The following is a 24,372-nucleotide window of genomic DNA, read 5'->3' as shown; positions in this document are numbered from 1 at the left end:
CCTGGCATTTTACTGTCCCCCACCTACTAACCCGCTAACTGGGGGCTGGTAAAATGTCACCCATTCCAGTTCCAGTTTAAAGTTGTGAGAATTCATGTTTCATCCATCTCAGTCTTGTTTATTAGTGTATATGTTGCTGTTTATTGTTACCTCTGCTTTACTGTAGCTCAGATATCCCATGCCAATGATGTCCTTTCCTTACTGTATTTCAGGGTAGGAAACCTGGTTATTTTTCCTTCCTGGACCCTTTCTCTCCTGGTGTTTGGCTCTTCATGGTGCTTGCCTATCTTGCAGTCAGTTGTGTTCTCTTCCTTGTAGCCAGGTATAGTCACATAAGAGTCCTGTGAAACCATTGATTGTTTTATTAAGTCCCTCCATATGTACATCAGTGTCTTTATGTATTAGATATTTATTATTTTCAAAGTCCGAATGTTGGCTAAAGTGGCGGGTTTGGCTAAATTGCATCTATGAAACATGAGCTCCAGAGCCCTTCTTAATGGTCATGAATGATTTGTTTTTTAGCTTATAATGTAGGCAGTGTTTAGGCAATGCAGAAAACTGCTGGTGTTTTGTTATGCATAGATAGCTTTTGACCAGTTAGGTCCTAAGACACTTGAATAGGCACTTTTACAGCCTCTGTTCTTTAGATGCAATGATTTATTTTACAGGTTGTCTCCTTATGAGTGGTATAACTCTCAACCATGCTTTAGAGGAAAATGTAATGTGTTGGTCAATCAATACTCACTAGGAAATAGTCTCTGGTTCCCAGTGGGTGGCTTCATGCAGCAAGGATCAGAAATTATGCCCCGAGCACTTTCTACACGCTGTGTTAGTGGAGTTTGGTAAGTAATCTCCAAATACTAAAATATAGGCTCAGAACAAATGATACCTGGTGTGGGGAGGGCAACGGTTACTTGAAGCAGAAAAACATTATAGGGCTATAGGGAAAGAGTAGGAGAGTGTGATTAATTGGATATCTCTACCAAAGAGTCGGCATGGACATGATGTGCTGAATGGCCTCATTCTATCCTGTATCATTCTATGATTCTATGATGACTAGTTCCAAACTGGGAATATTCAGGCAAAACTATTTCACACAAAAAACAATAGCCTAAAATTCATAAGTAAGATGAATGGCAAATGTAAGCAATTCAGAATAAGTGCCAAGATATAGCTGCCTATGATCTTTGGCCCTGGCCCCACCAAATTCATGTGGGATCAGGGAGGTCAATTAATTTATATAAACTTGTGGTTACCTGCATTGCTGTGGGGGGTGCGGGAGGAAGCATCTTGGGAGACCATCAGAGACGGGTGGCCAGAAATTTAGGCTTGGAGTATGCATTCCCAGCGGTTGCCAGTCCGCTGCGGCAAGCTATTGCTGGTGATCATCACTTCCTCCTTAAGGGGGCTACAAAACTCAATTTTTATTATCTTCTATAGTCCAGGCCACAACCTAAGCCTGGTCCCCAGGTTTCCCCACATCCATCAACTGGCAGGCCGGTGTACTGGTCTGTCACTGTCCCAGCCCTGGCCTTGGAGCCCTCTCCCTGACCACATCCCATCTGAAGTGCTGTCCTCATTTTGGGTGAGCTGGAACTATCCCCCTATCCCAAAACAAGGTAGTAACTGGAGGAAAGGCCAGTTCCAGCCTATTTTATGGCCATTCTGTGGCACTCACTGGAGTTACTGGCATTAACGCTAGTGGTTGAGACATGGAGGCCCTTATGTTAACCTCTTCCCTGCAGAACATATGCATGAGAGAGAAATTTTACAAAGTGGAGAAAAAAGTTACAAAAAGTAAAGATTCTCTAGCCTTCTGAGTTAACTGCTCACTTATCTTCCCTTTGCATTCAGGACTTTTCCAGGAAATTCTTGTTCTTGACTTGCAGCTGGAGATAGAAAATTCTGTTTTGGATTGTAATTGTTAGGGGATAGGAGGAAATCTTGTGGATTAGTCTGGTCCTTTTAAAGTTTAATATAGGAACTAACCTTTGAGGATAAATGGCTGTAAGGATATAGTTGTGGTTTATGTGATAACTAATGAGATCTGTTAAATAGTCAATAGAATTATGTAAGATATTGAAACAGTCAACTAACCAAAGATACAACTCCTGCCAATCTCGACTTCAGCACTATTTTTCCAAAGTCTTTATTGTTCTGTTGGCCTGATTATATGTTTCTGTGTAGGTGGGCTTTCACACTGATTATCATATCATCTTACACAGCCAATCTGGCTGCCTTCCTCACTGTACAGAGAATGGATGTACCAATAGAATCAGTTGATGATCTCGCTGACCAGACAAACATTGAATATGGAACAATTCAAAGAGGATCAAGCATGACTTTCTTCCAGGTAGAACACAAACAATAGCTCAATTTTCTACGATTAATTTGTTCAGTATTGTTGAGAAATGTCACTTTGCTTGGCTTCCAGAATTCTCGATATCAGACCTACCAGAGAATGTGGAACTATATGCATTCTAAACAGCCAAGTGTCTTTGTGAAAAGCACAGAAGAAGGAATTTCTCGAGTTCTGAACTCCAACTATGCCTTCTTATTAGAGTCTACCATGAATGAGTACCACCGACAACGTAATTGCAACCTTACACAGATTGGTGGTCTCCTGGATACCAAGGGATATGGTATAGGCTTGCCACTCGGTGCGTCAAACTAGCATTCAGTAACATTTTTTTGGCAAATATTACATATGCATAATTTAATGAGGCAATATCATTGTGATTTTCATGATTTTAAGCCAGATGTTCCTATATACAGAGTGGCTGCCACTTTCAAGCATCAAAGAATCTCATGTTGAGCTTCAGGTCCACATCCCATGAACGAATAAAAAGAAGGTTTTATAATAAATATATTTCAAAAGATGCTGAAAATACATAACAGGCCAGTCAACATCTGTAAAGAGAAAAGACAGATTATGACATGTGATCTTTCACTAGTACTGAAGACTGAAAGATGAACAGGCATTTTAAAAAGGTTGAAGAAACTGAGAAAGCAAAAGGGGGAGGTGGGTGAGGGAGTTACAAATGCTCTGAAAGTGCTTCGGTCAAAACCTTTAGATGATTATCAAAGATATTCATTGAGATAACGGAGATATATTAGAAGAAAAGAAGAATACGTAAATAATGTAGATAATGTATTGCCCCTGCGAACAAACACATAAAAAGAGAGATGGAATAAAAGGAAAAAGTTAGGTGCAAATGCAACAAAAATTAAAATAATAAATGCTGACAAATCACACTGTGTCCATGAGTACTGAGGGTCAGCTGCAGGAGCTCAGACCACAGAATCACTGAATCCAATTAGAACCCACTACAAATTGCAGCCACTTTTCTTCACCATCTTTACTAAAAGGCCCGAGACCCTTCCTGTGCTGAAATGGGTATGTTTCTATTTATGAACCTATCTTTTATCCTTTCATGGATTCCTCTGTCATCAGCAGCATCTGGTAAACCATAAATGACTTAATTCAAACTGTTCCATAGAGTAAAGATGGTGAACAGAGTATGCCCAGTATCTCGGTAAATATAGGTGAGGGCCAAGGACTGAACAAAGAAAGAAAAAGCAAACATCTGAACAAAAACAGAAAATGCTGGAAACACTCGGCAAGTCAGTCACCACCTGTGGACAAGCGAGGTGGACTAACACTTCAGGTGTAGTCTTGTTCTGATGATGGGTCCACACATGAAATATTAACTCATTTGTTCTCTCCACAGTTGCTGATTAAACAGAGAATTCTTGCCTCTGTATTTTTGCTTATTGGAATACTGTATCCTAACTATGAGAAACATATTCTCAGCGAGACATCTTCACCATTTTCCTCCCTCATCCTTTGCACTGAATGATTTTATACTCTCGGTGATTTCAACCTTCATCTCAACTCGTCATGTTCTCCTTTCTCTGAGTTCACTCCCTACATGTAAAGTCCACAACCCATATTCACAGCCACCTCTTTGACCTTGCCATTTCATGTAGGCCCCAACCCTACCTCCCTCTAGATCCACCCCTGTAAAAATCTATCCCCCAATTCACTTACAACTGCACTTTCCAAATCCCAACTGTCTCGCCTTTGGCCCTCTATTCACCACAACATTTCTGCAGTTACTGATTTGCTCAACTGTACCCTCACCTCAACCTTTGATGCCCTAGTCCCCAATAAAACCATTACTCTCTCTCACCCTGGCCGTTCCCCCGTACAACTCTCATCTCCACTCCCTTAAGACCAAGGTATACAGATTTGAAAGGATATGACGAATAACTGGTTTAACCATCCACTGCCAAATCTGGCTGGACCACGTAAAACATTATGGGGTCCTGCTCTTGTCTGCTAAAACTGCTCACTATAATTCCCAGCTTCTTTTCTTTACTGAAAACTGTCTTAAATCCTCTACCCTGTTTCCTCCACTCTCACCTCCAACAATAAGTGCGAGGATTTAATTGTCACTAAGATCAAGACCATATGATTCACTGCCTCTGCCACATCCCTCCCTTCCACTAGCCCACCAGCCAAACTTCCTTGCCCTAGCACTGAATTCACATCTTTCTCTAGTTTCTCTCCTATCTCCCAAATGTCTTGTCTGAGTTCATCTTGTCTATGAGACCTACCTCCTGCTCCCTTAACCCTATTTCCAGGAAAGTGCTGACCACCCAACTTCCCCTTCTGGTTAATGGTTCTATCCCTTCATGTGTTGGTCCTGTCTCCCTTAAATCTGCCACCATCACCCCTTTCAAAAAATCAACCCTTAACCCTCCTTTGCAAACCTCCCCATCTCCAACCTCCCTTTCCTCTCCAACATGTTGTCATTTTCCATATCCATGCCCATCTTTCCCAGCACTCCATGCTTGAATCTCTCCAATCGGTTTCTGCCCCTGCCACAGTACTGAAACAGCTCTTATCAAAATCACAAATAACTTCCTATCTGACTGTGACAAAGGTAATCGATCTCTCCTCATCCTTCTCAACATGTCTGAAGCCTTTGACATGGTTAACCACACCATACTCCTCCAATATCTCTCCACTGTCATCCAGCTGGGTGGGACTGCTCTTGCCAGGTTCAATTCTTATCTATTGAATCATAGCCAGACTGTCACTTGCAATGGCTTCTCTCCAAGGATCTATCCTTGGTCTTATTCTATTTCGCATCTACATGCTGTCCCTCGGCGACATCATCCAAAAGCACAATGTTAGTTTTCACATGTACACTGACTACACCCAGCTCTGCCTTGCCACCACCTCTCTCGACACTTCCACTGTTGCTAAATTATCAGACTACTTATCTGACATTCAGTACTGGAAGAGCCGAAATTTCCTTTAGTTAAATATTGGCAAGAATGAAGCCATTGTTTTCAGTCCTCGATCCAAACTCCGTTCCCTAGCTGCTGACTCCATCGATCTCCCTGGCAACTGTCTGAGACTAAACCAGACTGTTTGCAACCTTGGTGTCATATTTGACCCTAAGATGTGCTTCCATCCACATATTATTGCCATCACTAGGACTGTCTTATTTCCACCTCTGTAACATTTATTTATTGAGATACAGCACTGAAACAGGCCCTTCAGCCCACCGAATCTGTGCCAACCAACAACCACCCATTTATACTAATCCTACATTAAACCCATATTACTACCACATCCCCTCAATTCCCCTACCACTTACCTACCTACACTAGGGGCAATTTACAATGGCCAATTTACCTATCAACCTGCAAGTCTTTGGCTGTGGGAGGAAACCGGAGCACCCAGCGAAAACCCACGCAGACACAGGGAGAACTTGCAAACTCTACACAGGCAGTACCCAGAATCGAACCCAGGTTGCTGGAGCTGTGAGGCTGCAGTGCTAACCACTGCGCCACTGTGCAGTGCCCCTTTCCCAGCTCATCTACTGCTGAAACCCTCATTCTTGCCTTTGTTACTTCCAGACTTGACAATTCTAATGCACTTCTGGCTGATCTCCCACATTCGACCCTCCGAAAACTTGAGGTCATCTAAAACTCTGCTGCCCATGTCTTAACTCACACCAAGTCCTGTTCACCTATCATCCCTGTACTCACTGACCGACATTGGCTCCCGATAAAGCAACATCTTGATTTTACAAGTATAGTTCTTGATTCTAAATCCCTCCGTTGCCTCACCCCTCCCTATCTCTGTAATTACCTCCAGCCAACAACACTCCGAAATATCTGTGCTCATCTAATTATGGCCTTTTGAGCATCCCTGATTTTAATTGCTCCGCCATTGGTGGCTGTGCCTTTATTTGCTTAGGCCATAAACTCTGGAATTCCCTCTCTTCCCCTCTTCCTCGCTTTCATCCTTTAAGGCACTCCTTAAAACCTACCCCTTTGGCCAAACTTTTAGTCATTTGACCTGATGTCACTTTATGTGGCTCAGTATCATATTTTGTTTTATAATGCTCCCTTGAGGCACCGTGAGACATTTTATTAAGTAAACAGTGCTATATGAATCTAAGTTGTTGTTATATGATGTACACCATTTATTCTCCTCATTTCAGTACACGAACTGAATATATACTCATTCCAGGACTCAGTATATTACAACAGAAAACCTTTATTTAACATAGAACAAGTCACTGAATAGAAATTAGTGCTAAAGATACAATTATACTTAACCTCATTATTCTCCTTGATATATCAAAAACAACAAAAAGCAAACTAATGCGGGTTTGGAGTGCAAATCCATAAATGCATGGAGCATGGTAAATAAGGTTGATCAGCTGCAGGCATAAGTTGCCAGAAGCAGTTATAAAGTGGCAATAACAGAAACATGGTTCAAACAACAGCACGAATGGGAAGTGGATATTCTTGAATAAGAAAAAATTACAGGGCAATGGGGAAAGTGCAGGGTATTCGGACTATTTGGATAGCTCTTTCAAAGAGTTGGCACAGGCATAATGGACCATACGGCCTCTTTCTATGCTGTTTGATTTTATGAACAAATATTCTCTTTCCAAAGCTAGTTTTCAACATACAATTACTCTTTGAGACATGATTATTCACTTTTCACATGCTGTAAAGTTTCTGACAATGCAGTCTCTCCGTTGCCCTCAGACTTCCGATTGGGATGTCTCCAGATAAACCCACACTAGAAATCTATAGTCACACAGTTTCCTGTCAAATGATTACAGCCAATCATTGTCACTGCTCCTGTCCTCATCAGAACAAGTCTACACCTGAAGTAATTGTATGTTGAAAGCTAGCTTTGGAAAGAGGATATTTGATCATAGAATTAAACAGCACAGAAAGAGGCCATTTGACCCATTATGCCTGTCTCAGCTTTTGGAAGAGCTATCCAATTAGTCCCACTCCCTTTTTTTCAAGTCTTAGATGCTGCTTTCACTGAAGTGACTAAATTTGGGATCGGTATCAGATGACTTGGCCAACTGATAAGGGCCAGGAATTTCCTTGTAGATACTCCTGTTCTGCTGCTGTACTCTTGGGGTTTCGCTGCACTTTTAACAGGGAGTGGGAGCAGCTCCTAGGAAATTCCAGTCATGAGTTTGGAAGAAATATTGGAATAACACTTACTGTATTCATTCTCTGACAATGTTTGTACAAGTCTGTAACCTCCTGTGGGTCACTCAGGTTCAAATGAAGAGCTTCAGCCAATTAAGGGATTCAGTACGCAGCAAGTTCATCACTGATTCTATATGCACATCCCATTCATATGTGATCATCCAGGGTAGAGTTTCCATTTGGGTGCAGTCGGGCAGCATAATGGGATACAATCATTTCTTTATTTTTCCCTTCACCTGATGAATTATTTTTGAAGTGTAATGACAGTTATGTAAACTTCCTGTGTGTAGGCATATGATAAATATCACTACATATTAGAATATGTTAGAATCCCCATAACACAAGCCTTTAAAGACTTGAACTGTCATTGAACACTTCTAAGTCTTTATATTTCTTGTTCAATGAGTACAGAGGTTTCATCCTGAGCCCAACCCTTATATCAGGGGCACTAGGAAATTGTTTAGGCTGTAAATAGTAGCTTGATGCAAGTCTCTTGATTCAAAGATGCCACCAATGGTAAATGGTGAACATTTAATTTCAAATATGGTTGTGGTAAATAACTATTCATGTGTTATCTTTCACTGAAGTCGAGCTCCATATTTAACAGATGCTGGGTGTTAATCTGAAGCTGTTAATCTATAGGTTGTATATCAGCTGGTGAAAGATGGGTGCCAATCCCCTGTGCACCATTGAAGGCCTTATAATTCAGTGAATAATCTATAGTTTCAGTTCCTTTTACTAATTCTGTTTTGTTCCTACAGCTTCACTTTTTCGCAATGATTTTGACTTGGCGATCCTCCAACTTCAGGAAAATAACCAGCTGGAAATGTTAAAGCATAAATGGTGGGATGGAGGAAAGTGCCCAAAGGAAGAACACAGAGCAAAAGGTGAGGCTGAAGCATTTCTTTAATATGTGGCTTCTCTCTGAATATTGTTTCATACAGGCAGAGAATGCGAATACTTCATATCCTATCAATGAAACAGTTGCTTCTAATATCTCAGTAGTCAGAATAACGTTTGCACCTGTGTTTAATTCCAGGCCACATTCACAGTGAATGTGAAGCCTTGCACCATCGCCTTGACAGACCCTCTACTATTTGGGAGAGGATCCAAAATTCAATTTGGGAATCAAATTCCCTTACTGTATTATAGAATGTTATATGTACATAGTTGTGGTTTAAACTACAAATAAAGGAAAATTACAGAAAGTGCTGGAAATACTCAGCAGGTCTGGCAGCATCTGTGGCGAGAGAAACAGAGTTGACGTTTCAGGTCAGTGACCTTTCATCAGAACTGGCAAAGGTGAAAGGTCTGATGAAACATTAACTCTACTTCTCTTCCCACAGATGCTGCTAGACCTGCTATTTCCAGCACTTTCTGTTTTTAATTCAGATTTCCAGCATCTGCAGTATTTTGCTTTTAAATAAAGAAAAAGTTTAGATATGAGAAAAAAATTGTCAGCCTGTTCATTTCACTTCCTTTCTAATTCTAATCTCTTGAAATATTGCAGACAGTTATTTCTAATTCATTCTTGGTAAGTATTTTGGAATGACTAGATCTTTTAGCTCCAAACCTGGGTTCTTCGAACACACTCTAGAGCTAAGCCACTCTGTTCCCTCCTGCTTCAGTTCAATTTTTCACAGTTTCAACTAGCTTTCAGTGTACTTGTACAGTAATTTGTTCCTTTAATTAGTGATCTGTATGATAAAACATTTTCTTAAATTCATACTTGACCAGCAATGTCCCAATTATCAACTGGTTGACTTACAGGGCTGTCATGTCAGTGCTGAGACTACTGGGCTATCATTCCAGGGATGTCACTACAGTGCTGCTCATGGAATTGAAAGTAAATTATTGACTGGTTAGGAAATTGGATGAATGACAGGAGACAGACAGTAGAGATAATGGACAGGTATTGTAATTGGCAGCTGTGACTAGTGGTGTCCCACAAGGATCTGTGTTTGAGCCTCAACTATTCACCGTATTCGTGAACAGCTTAGATGATGGGATAGAAAGCCACATATCCAAATTTGTCAATGATGCAAAGATAGGCAGCATTGTAAGCAGTGTAGATGGAAGTGTACATGGCCTGATCATAACGAACACCCTATTTCATCAGAGAGACAAATACAAGACCTCATGGCAGCAGCCTCGCTCCAGACATTGTCATTTGCTTGACTATATCATTGTCTGAGCGAGGGACCGCAAGGATGTTTGCATCACCCATGCCATGAGAGGAGCCAATAACTGCTGGACCTACCATTGCCTAATCTGAACTACTATCTCCGTAAACCCAGTCCAAAAACGGCAGCAACAGCAGCAGAAGCACTGCTGCAGAAAAATCAGTGTCGATGGTATCAAGGACTCTGCGAAGAAAGACCTACTCAGGCAGCGTCTTACAAGCAACTTGGCAACGCACAATGAGCAGGAACCACAGAATGTTCACAATGGCTGATCTACCCTCAAAGCTACCATAATCAGCAGTTGTGAAGATACTCTTGGTTTTTCGACCAGGAAACATCAAGACTGGTTTGACAAGAACAACCAGGAGATCCAGGAGCTACTAAATCGCGACGCAAGGCGTTTCTGAACTGGAAGCATCGCCAAAATTCAAGGGAAAAAACGCAGGTATACAGACAATTGAAGGCCGAGGTTCAACAAAAAACTCGTGACCTGAAGAACAACTGGTGGGCTGAATGAGTGCAGGAAGTATAGCAACTCACTGACAGCCACGACATGCGTGGAGTCTTCAGTGCAGTCAAGACCATTTATGATCAAGTACCTAAGGACCTACCCCACTGAGAGCAAAGAATGGAATGTTGCTGATCAAGGTCAGAGAGGCAGTCAGCGCTCGTTGGGAGGAGCACTTTGAAGATCTTCTCAGTTGTGACTCAGTCCTCGATGTGAGTGCCTTCGACCACATTCCACAGCATGCTACCCGCCACGACCTCAGACAACCTCAGCCTGACGAGATCAAAAAGGCCATCCAACAGCTAAAAAAAAATAAGGCTGCCGGCGTAGATGGGATTCCCGCCGAAATTCTAAAATAGGGTGGAGAGGCACTCTTTACACAAATACATGGTTTCATCTCTCACATCTGGAAGGAGGAGGGCATGCCAGGGGATTTCCATGATGCTGTAATTGTGACCATCTTCAAAAAAGGTGACAAGACCGACTGTGGTAATACAGAGGGGTATCCCTGCTGTCCACCACAGGGAAGGTCATTGCAAGAGTCCTTCTCAACCACCTCCGTCCCGTGGCTGAAGAGCTCTTACTGGAATCACAATGTGGATTCTGTCCATCAAGAGGCACAGTGGACATGATCTTCACAGCAAGACAACTCCAAGAAAAATGTAGGGAGCAGCAGCAACCTTTGTACATGGCTTTCTTTCACTTCACAAAGGCCTGCGACTCTTTCAACAGGGAGGGATTATGGAACATCCTCCTCAAATTTGGCTACCCGGAGAAATTCGTCACCATCCTCTACCTGCTGCACAATGACATGCAGCTGTAATCCTTGCCAACGGATCTGCCACTGACCCAATCCGAGTGCAAGCAAGGCTGTGTCATTGCACCAAAGCTCTTCTCCATCTTCCTCACTGCAATACTCCACCTCATCTCCTTGAAGCTCCCTGGCTGAGTAGATCTACTCTACAGGACAAGCGGCAAACTATTTAACCTACGTCGCCTCCAGTCCAGAACCAAAGCAACTCCAACCTCTGTCACTGAGCTGCAGTATGCTTGCGTATGCACATACTTAGAGGCCGAGCTTCAAACCTTCATTGATGCATTCACGGAAGTGTATGAAAGAATGGGCCTTAAGCTAAACATCCGTAAGACAAAGGTCCTCTACCAGCCTGTTCCCATAACGCAACACTGCCCCCCGACGATCAAGATCCACGGCGAACCACTGGACAATGTGGATCACTGCTCATACCTTGGGAGCCTCCCCACAGCAAGGGCACACATCGACAATGAAACCCGCCTCCAGTGTGGCAGCACAACCTTCGGTCATCTGAGGAAAAGAGTGTTCGCTGACAAAGACCTCAAACCTGGCACCAAGTTCATGGTCTACAGGGCTGCAGTGTTACCTGCCCTCCTGTATGCATCAGAAACATGGACACTGTACAGCAGACATCTCAAAGCCCTGGAGAGATATCACCAGCAGTGGCTCTGCAAGATCCTGCAAATTCAGTGGCAGGACAGGCGCTGCAATATCAGTGTCCTCTCTCAGGCCAACATCCCCAGTATCGAGACACTGGTCATAGCTAGTCAGTTACACTGGACGGGCCACATCGTCTGCATGCCTGACACAAGACTCCCAAAACAAGCTTTCTACTTCTAGCTACAACATGGCAAGAGGCTACCAGGAGGGCAGAGGAAACGCTACAAGGATGTCCTTAAAGCCTCCCTGAAAAAATGTGACATCCCCACCGATTCATGGGAATCTCTTGCCTGAGACCGCCCAAAATGGAGAAGAAGCATCTGCGACAGTGCCAGCCAGTTCGAACGATGTCAACATGCCCAGGCAGCGACCAAGTGCAAATACCGGAAGGAGCATTCAGAAATTCGAGCATCCCATTCACTCACCTCACCAAACACCACCTGCCCCACCTGTGGCAGTGTGTGGATCCAGAATTGGACTATTAAGTCACCTAAGGACCCACAACCCTGGAGTGGAAGAAAGTCATCTTCGTTCCTGAGGGACTGTCTAAGAAGAAAAGTAGATGGAAGCTACAAAGAAGAAAATTACAAAGTGTTATTGATTAAATGTCTATAATAGATTAAGTGAATGGGCAAAACTGTGGCAAATGTGAGGTCATCCACTTTGGACCTAAAAAGGATAGAACTGGGGACTTTCTAAATGGTGAAAAGCTAGAAACAGTGGAGGTCCAAAGAAACTTAGGGGTCCAGGTACATAGATCATTAAAATGTCATGAGCAGGTACAAAAAAAAATCAAATAATCAAAAAGGCTAATGGAATTATATTTAGGGGCCTAGAATACAAGGGGTAGAAGTCATGCTTCAGCTATACAAAGTCCAGTTTAGACCACACCTGGAGCACTGTGAGCAGTTCTGAGCAACACGCCTTAGGAAATATATTTTGACCTTTGAGAGAGAGGAGTGTAGATTTACCAAAATGATACCTGGACTCCGAGGATTAAATTGCAATGAGAGATTAAATAAACTAGAGTTGTATTCCCTAGAATTTAGACAGTTAAGGGGATGATTTGATCAAAGTTTTCAAGATATTAAGGGGAACAAATAGGGTAGATAGAGAGAAACTATTTCTGATAGTTGGGGAGTCTAGGACTAGGGGCCATAGTCAAATACATGGAACCAAACCTTTCAGGAGTGAAAGGGTTGCAGAAGTTTGGAATTCTGTCCTGTAACTGATGCTAAATCAATTGTTAATTTTAAATCTGAGATTGATTGGTTTTTGTAAGCCAAAGGTATTCAGGGATGTGAGGCAAAGTTGGGTTATGGAGTTCGGTCACAGATCAGCCATGACCTAATTGAATGGCAGAACAGGCTCGAGGGCTAAATGACCTACCTCTATTCCTACGTTCCTATTGTTCAGACTGCGGCAGGAGCAATGCACTGTCAATTCAGTACCGTCACGCCATAGGTCCCAGCATATTATTAAAGTTTTCCCACCCAACTGGAAAAACAGCTAAATTAAACACTCTTGTAACCCCCAGAATAAAACAGACCAGATCAGGTATCTTTATACAACAACAAATTAACTATTTATTAAACAACTAAATCTTAAACACTATTAGGATAAACCTATGTCTAAAGACCTTCTAACTTCTTATTTTAATATAACTCCCCCATTCACACAAATATACTCAAAAACTAGCAGTTAACCAGTTTTAAAAGTGGTGTTTTTAAAAATTAGCTGTTTCTTAAGAATAAATAAATAAATCAATCTTTGTGGGTTACATTCCTGATGGGTGAGATATTCTAATGTAGAAATAATCAAATGCTTCTCGAAGTCTTCACACGGATTTGATGAAACAGTCTGTTTTTGATAGGCATTCAAATACTTCGGCTGCAGCAGGCACCAAGACCACTGGCGAATTCCAGAAAATACAATCAGTCAAGAGAGATTCAATCTTGATGCAAATACTTCCTGGCTTGGAAGTAAGGAAAAGGAGTTTTACTATCTTCAGCAATACAAATGGTCTCTTAAAAGAAAAGGATTTTTTTTTTCCTTAGGTGATTAACTTGGCCTGTAGATCCTTGTAGAATTTCTGCTGAGAGAGAATAGACAGCTCCTTTCTCCAGTAGCACACTTCACTGTTTGCTGGTTCAGACCGGTTTTTTCCCAGTTTTACACAGTCAAATTGAAACATTATACTATGTGACCTCTGTCTCTCTCCTGCTGTGGGCTAGGGTAACAAGTGCAGCTGGCACCTTGTGCTCAGTCTTAAAGACACATTGTTTTCAAACAGAGTGTTAAAGGCACACACTGTTTTTAATCTGAGGAGAAAAATAATTACAGTTGCATGATACTAGGCTACAATTACAGTAAATGAGCAATGGCAGGCCTTCAAAGCAGTTATTTCAGGTACAAACCAAACATTTTCACATAAGGAGGAAAGATGGGACATCCAAAGTAGAGCTCCCTGGATGGCAAAATAAATAGAAGTTTAAATAAAACAGAAAAAGGTTCATAACAAATGTTAGATACAGAATGCAATCAAAATCCAGATAGAATACAGTGTTGGGGAAATTGAAAAAGAATATAATGGCAAAGAGAAAGTATGAGAAAAGATTAGTGGTTGATATAAAAGGGAAACAAAAAAATCTTTGAAAAAGATATAGAAATAAAAGAATAAGTAAAGGAATGGTGTAGCTAATTCGGTTTAAAAATGAATCTTATTGTGGAGGCAGAGAGCATTGAGGTACTGAAAGAGGAATTGCATCTATCTTCGCAAAAGAAGGGGATGAAGTTAATGTCACTGTAGAGGAACAGGGAGTTGACATATTGGATAGGATAAAAATAGAAATAAAGGAGCTATTAAATAGGTTGGCATCACTTAAAGTTTCAATATTTTACAAGACACCCAGTCTGAATGGAATGCATCCGAGGTTGCTGAGAGACGCAAGGGTGAAGATAGCAGAAGCTCTGACCACAATCTTTCAACCCTCCTTGGATATGAGAGTGGTGCCAAAAGACTTGAGGCTTGCAAATGTTTCAGCCTTCTCAAATAAGGGGAGAGTAATAAACTTGGCCAGTCAGTCTAACGACAGTGGTGGTAAAATTATGTGAGACCATTGTCAAGGACAAAATTAATTCTAACTTGGAGAAGCATGGATAAATACGGGAAAGACAGCATGGAGTTGTTAAAGGCAAATTATGTCTGACTAACTTTATTGAGTTATTTGATGAGGCAACAGAGAGGATTAATGAAGGTAGTGTAGTGGATGTATATATAGACTCACAAAAGGCATTTGATAAAGTACCACATAACAGACTTACTTGTAAAATAAAAGCATATGGTATTAAAGGGCTGGTGGTAACTTGGATACATAATTGACTAAGGAATACAAGGCAAAGTGTAGTGGTGAACAGATATTTTTTTAACTGAGAGAAATATGCATGGGTTCCCCCAAAGGGTCAGTATTAGGACTATTGTTTTTGCTGTTGTAGAAATGACCTGACCAATCTTCTACCTGAACTCCATGTTCCTGCCCAATTCCCATGTCCCTTGATTCCCTTGGTGTCCAAAAATGTATTGATCTCAGTCTTGAATATAATCAACAACTGAGCATCCAAAGCCCTCTGGGGTAGAGAATTCCAAAGGTTTATAACAAAATTTGATAACGCAGTAAGTATTGAGGAGGATAGTAGCAGACTTGGGGAGAACATCGGACTAGTGAAAATGGGCAAGCATATGGCAGATGCAATTTAATGTTGGTACGGGTGGAATAATACACTTTGGGAGGAACAATATGGCAAGCAGTATAATCTAAATTGAACCATTTTGGGGAGGGAATGCAAGAGCGTTGGGATCAGGGGGTGCATATTCATAAATCTTAGGTCACAGGGCAAGTTGAGAAAATAGTTAAGAAAGCATATGGGTTATTTGGCTTTTAAATAGGGGCATTGAATATTTAAAAAAGCTGTGCTAAACCTTTACAAATCACTGTTTAAGTCTCAGCTGGACTATTGTGTACAATCTGGACGCCACACTTTAGGAAGAATCCTAATGCCTTGGAGAGGATACAGAGGAGATTTACCGGGCTGATACCAGGCATGAGGGCGTTCACTTACATGTACAGATTGAAGAAGCAGGAATTGTCCTTCTTACAACAGAGGAGATTAAGGCGAGACCCAATATGCAAAATTATGAAAGGATTTGGGAGAGAAAATAAGAAGAAAGATAAGGCTGAAGCATTTGCAACAATCTTCAGCCAGAAGTGCTGAATTGATGATCCATCTCGGCCTCCTCCTGAAGTCCCCAGCATCACAGATGCCAGACTTCAGCCAATTCGATTCACTCCATGTGATATCACTTGGCTGTTGTGTTCTTCTAAGCAACAATTAATTTTGTCCTAAATATGCTCTCTACAAGATTCCGCACCACTGACATTAGGCTGACTGGCCTGTGGTTACCTGGTTTATCTCTCATATTGAATCAGCTGAGTTCTTTCCCTTGACTTGTTCTGGTTATCGTGTACCACCCCACTTCCTCCACTGTGAAAACAGAAACAAAATCCACATTTAAAATGTCTGCCATTCCCTTATTATACATATAGTCTCACTTACCTCTTTTTTTAATTCACTCCAAAATTCACTCATTCTCCTCTCATTCTCTTAATATATTTAGAAAAGCTTTCATCTATTCATACTCCCTTTCTGCACCTCTTATTACTTTCTTTATATTCCTTAGTTGATTGTCGACTCCACCCCTCTCTCTGGCCACTGCCTGAGGCTGAAACAGACCTGGGGGATGGGAACAGGATTTCAGATGGCAGAAGGCTGCTGTCAGGTGTCACAGACTTGTAATTATTTTTCTCCTCGGATTAGGGCGGCACAGTGGCGCAGTGGTTAGCACCGCAGCCTCACAGCTCCAGGGACCCGTGTTCGATTCTGGGTACTGCCTGTGTGGAGTTTGCAAGTTCTCCCTGTGTCTGCGTGGGTTTTCTCCGGGTGCTCCGGTTTCCTCCCACAAGCCAAAAGACTTGCAGGTTGATAGGTAAATTGGCCATTATAAATTGTCACTAGTATAGGTAGGTGGTAGGGAAATATAGGAACAGGTGGGGATGTTTGGTAGGAATATGGGATTAGTGTAGGATTAGTATAAATGGGTGGCTGATGTTCGGCACAGACTCGGTGGGCCGAAGGGCCTGTTTCAGTGCTGTATCTCTAATCTAATCTAATCTAATCATTACAAACAGTGTGTGCCTTTAAGACTCTGATAAAAACAGTGCACCTTTAAGGGAGAGAAAGTTCTGGAATTTCTAAGGCAGTGTGCCAGCAGCTGCACTTATTACCCTAGGCAACAACAGAAGAGAGAGAGGTCACATGGTTCAGTGTTTTGATTTGACTGTGTGTAAAACTGGCAAAAACCAGTTTGAACGAGTTAGTTGTGAGACTGTCCAACAAGGCGTGCTACTGAAGAAAAGAAAGCTATCTATTTTCTCTCAGCAAAGATTCTACAGGGCGTTAACAGTCAAGTTAATTGCCTAAAGAAGAAAAGCCTTTTTTCAAGAAACCGTTTGTATTGCTGAAGGAATTGTTGATGCCTACTGCAGCCAAAGAGTTGAATGCCTATTAAGAATAGATGACTGCATCAAATCCACATGAAGACTTCGAGTGGCCTTTGAATGTATGTGTGTGACTGGGGGAGTTAGATTAAAATAAGAAGTTATAAGGTCCTTAGACATAGGTTTATGTTAATAGTGTTGAAGATTTACTTTTAATAAATAGTTAATTTGTTGTTGTCTAAAGATACTTGGTGTGGTCTGTTTTATTCCGGGGGTTACTAGAGTGTTTGATTTGGCTGTTTTCCAGTTGGGTGGAAAGCTTTAAATAATATGCTGCGATCTGTGGAGTGACGGGACTGAAGTGACAGTGCGTTGCTCCTGCCGCAGTCGTAACATATTTTAATTCAGCGGCTCATCTGGGATCAGAATCAGATTCATTGGGCGGCTCGCATTTGGAATCATATTAATTGCTCATCTCTGGGATAAAATATAAATCGGGGTCTTGCATCTGGCATCATATTAATTGGAAACTCGATTGTCAGGTTCCAAATCTAACGCCAATTTTGAAGAAATAAAAGGAACTAGGTTTCTTGTGTAATAAGGTACAGTTTATATCATCAATGGCATTAGCAGTTGCAGCAGAGTTTCTGGGAAAGGAGAATGTTTCCCTCAGTGACTTGATAACTTGAACTAAGAATAAACTAAAAAAATTTGATGGCAAAATTCAGCGAGCGGGTAACAGCGAGAGCGGAGCCGGAGCACAAAGAGACTCGGAGAGAGAGAGAGAGAGAGAGCGTTCACTCAGCGAGCGGGAAACAGCGAGAGCGGAGCCGGAGCACAACGAGACTCGGCGAGATAGAGAGTTCACTCAGCGAACCGACTTTCCTTCCGGGAGCAGTCCAGGCGCGCCGGAGTTTTGAAAAAAAAGTCAACAGTGACATCACAGGAAAGCTGCAAGGTGATTGGTTGGTGAGTAACTGCTGTTAGGGAATAACTCTAAATAGCTGGGTTCATAACTAAAGTAAAGAGAAAGGTCTACAGTTTTTAATATAGTTGGTAGTGTTTTGTTTGGGGGGGAAATCAAGGTACCTAGTGTAAATCTAATTCTTGGGTAATTTAAGGGAGGAGAAACAGTGAAAAATGAAACAAGGAGTGTCATCACAGGAAAACCGTAAAGTTCATTGGTTGGTAAGTAACTGCTAATTTGAATTACCTATTCTAAGTTGATTTCAGATTAAAGATGAATAGGAGAAATATTTTATACATTAAAAACTAGAGACCATTCGGAAATTTAAAAAACAAATTAAAATCTAATTAAATAAAATAGAGATGCAGGGCAAGGCGATGTGTTGTACTTGCATGATGTGGGAGCTGGTGGACCCCATTGTGGTTCCTGGTGAACACGTCTGTAGCAAGTGTTGGCTGCTCGAGGAACTCCGGCTCAGAGTTGATGAGCTGGAGTCTGAGCTTCAGACACTGCGACACATCAGGGAGGGGGAGAGTTACCTGGACGCTGTGTTCCAGGAGACAGTCACACCCCTTAGACTAACTACCTTGAATTCGGCCAGTGGTCAGGGACAGGAGGGTGTGACTATGAGTGAGGCAGGTAGAGGGATCCAGGAGGTAGTGCTGCAGGAGCCTCAGCCCTTGTCCTTGTCCAACAGGTTCGAGATTCTTGCTCCCTGTGTGGACGAGAGAAGAGACTGTAGGGAGGATGAGCAAACTGACCACAGCACCGTGGTACAGGGAGCCATTCAAGTGGGGAGAGAAAAGAGAAATGTAATCGTAATCGGGGATAGTATAGTTAGGGGCATAGACACTGTTCTCTGTGGCCAGGATTGAGAGTCCAGAAGGCTGTGTTGCCTACCTGGTGCCAGGGTTCAGGATATCTCATCTGGACTGCAGAGGAACTTGGAGTGGGAGGGGAAAGATCCAGTTGTCGTGGTCTACGTAGGTACCAACGATATAGGTAGAACAAGGTTAGAGGTTCTGCTGAGGGAATATGAGCAGCTCGGGGCTAAATTAAAAAGCAGAACCAAAAAGGTAATAATCTCCGGATTACTACCTGAGCCATGAGCAAATTGGCAAAGGGTCAATAAAATTAAAGAGGTAAATGCGTGGCTCAAAGATTGGTGTGGGAGAAAGGGGTTTGAATTCGTGGGACATTGGCACCAGTACTGGGGAAGGAGGGAGCTGTTCCGATGGGATGGGCTCGACCTGAACTGTGCTGGGACCAGAGTCCTAGCGAATCGTATAACTAGGGCTGTAGATAGGGCTTTAAACTAAATAGTGGGGGGGAGGGTTCAGTTGCATGGAAAAACAGGAAGTTAAAGGAGAAGGTAGGAGTGCAGGTTAGTGATGAGGCTGATTGTTATCAAACTGCAAGAAGTATACTGGTTAAACCAGAAGAGAGAAATAATAAACAGGTGAATAAAGCATCAGTGCTGAGGGACAGGTTAGGGGGTATAACCCAAATAAGAGTTCTATATACAAATGCACGGAGTGTAAGGAATAAACTAGATGAGCTGCAGGCGCAAATTCAAGTGGAAGCTTATGATGTGGTGGCCATTGCGGAGACGTGACTGTAGGATGGTCGGGTCTGGGAACTAAATATACCTGGTTATAAAGTTTACAGGAGGGACAGGGAAAATGGCAGAGGGGGTGGAGTAGCCTTACTGATTAGAAATAATATCACCTCATTGGTGAGGGAGGATATAATGAGGGGAAAGCATCCAGTGGAGACCTTATGGGTGGAATTGAGGAACAGAAAAGGATCTAAAACTGTAATAGATGTTGTGTATAGACCCCCTGGGAGCAGTTCTGAGGTGTTAGATTGTATAAATGCACATATTAGGCAAGTGTGTAACAAAGGCAGAGTAGTATTAATGGGGGATTTTAACTTACACATAGATTGGGAGAGACAGACTAGCACCTGTCAGAAAGGTAGTGAATTTCTGGAATGTGTCCGGGATAGTTTCCTACAGCAATATGTCCTAGATGTAACAATGGGACAGGCAATATTCGATTTAGTTATGAGTAATGAGCCAAATTTAATTAGTAGCCTAACCGTGCGTGAACATTTATCAAATAGTGATCACAACATGATCGAATTCAAGGTAGCGTTTGAAAGTGAAAAGCACGAATCAGCTACTAGAATTTTAGACTTGGGTAAGGCTGACTTTACTGGGATGAGACAGAGACTGTCCAGGGTAAACTGGGTAAGTCTGTTAATGGGACAAACGACTGAAGAACAGTGGAGAATATTTAAAGAAATTTTTAACGAAATACAGAGCGAGTATAAACCCCTGAGAGGAAAAAAACTCCACTTCACAGAAAAAACAGCCATGGACAACTAAAGAGATTAGTGATAGCATAAAACAAAAAGAAAGGGCTTTCAAAAATGCAAAACACAGCACAGATCCAGCCAAATGGGATCGATACAAAGACCAGCAAAGGGTCACAAAGCAGCTTATAAGAGCTACTAAAAGAGATTACGAAAGGAAACATGCAAGAGACATCAAAATCAATAAGAAACTTTATAGTTACATAAAGGGAAAACGGGTGGTCAAGAGCAATGTAGGCCCACTAAAAGCTGAAACTGGAGATATTGTCATTGATAATGGGGAAATGGCAGACATGTTGAACAATTACTTTGCCTCAGCATTTACAGTTGAAAAGGAGGATAACTTGCCGGAAGTCCCGAAAAAATTAATAGCTGATAGGGGACAGGGACTTAATACAATTAACGTAAGTAAATCATCAGTAACAAGGAAATTAATGAAACTAAAGGGTGAGAAATCCCCAGGACCTGACGGTTTCCATCCGAGGGTGTTAAAGGAAGTAGCGGAGCACATTGTAGATGCCCTAACTATAGTCTTTCAGAGTTACCTAGATTCAGGAGTAGTTCCTCTGGATTGGAAAGTTGCACATGTCACTCCACCTTTTAAGAAGGGTGAAAGGAGGAAACAAGGAAATTACAGACCAGTTAGCCTGACATCTGTGGTGGGCAAGTTGCTTGAGTTTATAATAAAGGATAAGGTGACTGAACACCTAGAAAAATTTCAGTTAATCAGGGACAGCCAGCATGGATTCATGACAGGAAGGTCATGCCTGACAGATCTCATTGAATTTTTTGAAGAGGTGACTGAGGTAGTGGACAGGGGAATGTCTATGGATGTTATTTATATGGACTTCCAGAAGGCATTTGATAAAGTCCCACATAAGAGTCTGTTAACTAAGGTAGAAGCCCATGGAGTTGAGGGCAAATTATTGACGTGGTTAAAAAGTTGTTTGAGTGGTAGGTGACAGAGTGGGGATAATGGGTAAGTACTCCGATTGGCAGGATGTAACTAGTGGTGTCCTGCAGGGATCTGTGTTGGGGCCTCAATTATTCACATTATTCATTAACGACTTGGATGATGGCATAGTAAGTCATATATCCAAATTTGCTGATGATACAAAGTTCGGTGGTATTGTAGACAGTCTAGATGATAGCATTAAATTGCAAGGAGATATTGACAGACTAGGTGAGTGGGTAAAACTGTAGCAGATGGATTTCAATGCGGGCAAGTGTGAGGTTATCCATTTTGGACCAGAAAAGGATTGAGCGGGGTACTTTCTAAATGGGAAGAGGTTAAGTACAGTGGATGTCCAAAGAGACTTGGGGGCTCAGGTGCACAGGTCTTTAAAATGCCATGAGCAAGTGCAGAAAATAATCAAAAAGGCTAATGGAATGCTAGCCTTTATATCTAGAGGATTGGAGTATAAAGACACGGAGGTTATGCTGCAGCTGTACAAAACCCTGGTTAGACCCCACTTGGAGTACTGTGAGCAGTTCTGGGCACCACACCTTCGGAAGGATATATTGGCCTTGGAGCGAGTGCAGCGTAGGTTTACAAGAATGATACCTGGACTACAGGGGTTAAGTTACGAGAAGAGATTACACAAATTTGGCCTGTTTTCGCCAGAATTTAGAAGGTTAAGGGGTGATCTGATTGAAGTCTTCAAGATATTAACAGGTAAAGACAAGCTAGATAAAGATAAACTATTTCCACTGGTTGGAGATTCTAAAACTAGGGGGCATAGTCTAAAAATTAGGGCCAGACCATTCAGGAGAGATGTTAGGAAGCACTTCTTCACGCAAAGGGTGGTAGCGGTTTGAAACTCTCTCCCACAAACAGCAGGTTGAAGCTAGAACAGTTGTTGATTTTAAATCTGAGATAGATAGATTTTTGTTAAGCAAAGATATTAAGGGATACGGGCCAAAGGCAGGTATATGGAGTTAGGCCGCGGATCAGCCATGATCTCATTGAATGGCGGGACTGGCTCGAAGGGCTGAATGGCCTACTCCTGTTCCTATCTTCCTATGTTCCTAAAATTGGGGTTAGAATTGAAATCAGGTGCCAAAAAATCAGTGATAATTGACCTAATAGTTCAGCATTTAAAATTAGAATGAAAAGAAGAAGACAAGGGACAAGAATTGAGGATTGGATCAAGAATAAAAGGAGGCTTACGGCAGATCCCAAGCGCTGAAAACAGCGGAGGCACTAGAGGAGTATAGAAAGTGTAGGATGGCATTTTAAAAAGTAATTAGGAGAGCGAAGAGGGGGCATGAAAAAACACTGGCGGGCAAAATAAAGGAAAATCCCAAGGCGTTTTATAAGTATATTAAGGGTAAGCGGATAACCAGGGAAAGAGTAGGGCCCATTAGGGACCAACGTGGCAATCTTTGTGTGGAGCTGGAGGATATAGGTGAGGTTTTAAATGATTACTTTTCATCGGTGTTCATTATGGAGAAGGATGATGTAGGTGTAGAGATCAGGGAGGGGGATTGTGATATACTTGAACATATTAGCATTGAAAGGGAGGAAAGATTAGCTGTTTTAGTGGGCTTAAAAGTGGATAAATCCTCAGGCCCAGATGAGAGGTATCCCAGGCTGTTATGTGAGGCAAGGGAGGAGATAGCAGGGGCTTTGAGACAAATTTTCAAATCCTCTCTGGCCACAGGAGACATACCAGAGGACTGGAGGACAGCGAATGTGGTACCATTATTCAAGAAGGGCAGTAGGGATAAACCAGGTAATTACAGGCCGGTGAGTCAACATCAGTGGTTGGGAAAATATTGGAAAAAATTCTGAGGGACAGGATTAATCTCCACTTGGAGAGGCAGGAATTAATCAGGGATAGTCAGCATGGCTTTGTCAGGGGGAGATCGTGTCTAACTTACTTGATTGAATTTTTTGAGGCGGTGACTAGATGTGTAGATGAGGGTAAAGCAGTAAATGTTGTACACATGGATTTCAGTAAGGCTTTTGATAAGGTCCCGCATGGGAGCTTGGTTAAGAAGGTAAGAGCCCATGGGATCCAGGGCAATTTGGCAAATTGGATCCAAAATTGGCTTAGTGGCAGGAGACAGAGGGTAATGGTTGAGGGCTGTTTTTGCGATTAGAAGCCTGTGACCAGTGGTGTACGACAGGGATCGGTGCTGGGACTCTTGCTGTTTGTAGTGTACATTGATGATTTAGACGTGAATATAGGAGGTATGATCAGTAAGATCGCAGATGACACGAAAATTGGTGGTGTTGTAAATAGTGAGGAGGAAAGCCTTAGATTACAGAACGATTAGATGGGCTGGTAAAATGGGCGGAGCAGTGGCAAATGGAATTTAATCCTGAAAAGTGTAAGGTAACGAATTTTGGGAGGACTAACAAGGCAAGGGAATACACAATGGATGGTAGGACCCTAGGAAGTACAGAAAGTCAGAAGGACCTTGTCCATAGATCACTGAGGGCGGCAGCACAGGTAGATAAGGTGGTTAGGAAGGCGTATGGGATATTTGCCTTTATTAGCCAAAGCATAGAATATAAGAGCAAGGTGATGGTGGAGTTATATAAAACGCTAAAATCAGGCCACAGCTGGAGTACTGTGTACAGTTCTGGTCACCACACTCTAGGAAGGATGTGATTGCACTAGAGAGGATGCAGAGGAGATTCACCAGGATGTTGCCTGGGCTGGAGCTTTTCAGCTATGAAGAGAGACTGGAAAGGCTAGGGTTGTTTTCCTTGGAGCAGAGAAGGCTGAGGGGGGACATGATTGAGGTGCACAAGA

The 24,372-nt window shown here is 42.2% G+C and overlaps 1 protein-coding gene across 2 annotated transcripts in view; it reads left to right on the top strand.

The window, feature by feature from the left end:
• Positions 1-24,372, top strand: part of grik4 (glutamate receptor, ionotropic, kainate 4) — a 183,232-nt gene that overhangs the window by 144,988 nt on the left and 13,872 nt on the right. For both annotated transcript variants that reach the window (XM_068054201.1, XM_068054200.1), the window contains 5 exons: positions 213-322; positions 669-842; positions 2,188-2,353; positions 2,435-2,660; positions 8,307-8,432. In XM_068054201.1, the coding sequence (XP_067910302.1) occupies positions 213-322; positions 669-842; positions 2,188-2,353; positions 2,435-2,660; positions 8,307-8,432 (802 nt within the window). The remainder of the gene's footprint in view (positions 1-212; positions 323-668; positions 843-2,187; positions 2,354-2,434; positions 2,661-8,306; positions 8,433-24,372) is intronic.

The sequence above is a fragment of the Heterodontus francisci genome, chromosome 22, assembly GCF_036365525.1.
Source record: "Heterodontus francisci isolate sHetFra1 chromosome 22, sHetFra1.hap1, whole genome shotgun sequence".
In the NCBI taxonomy this organism is placed as follows: Eukaryota; Metazoa; Chordata; class Chondrichthyes; order Heterodontiformes; family Heterodontidae; genus Heterodontus; species Heterodontus francisci.
The sequence above is the reverse complement of the archived record's forward strand: the minus strand, read 5'-3'. Positions and strand labels throughout refer to the sequence as shown.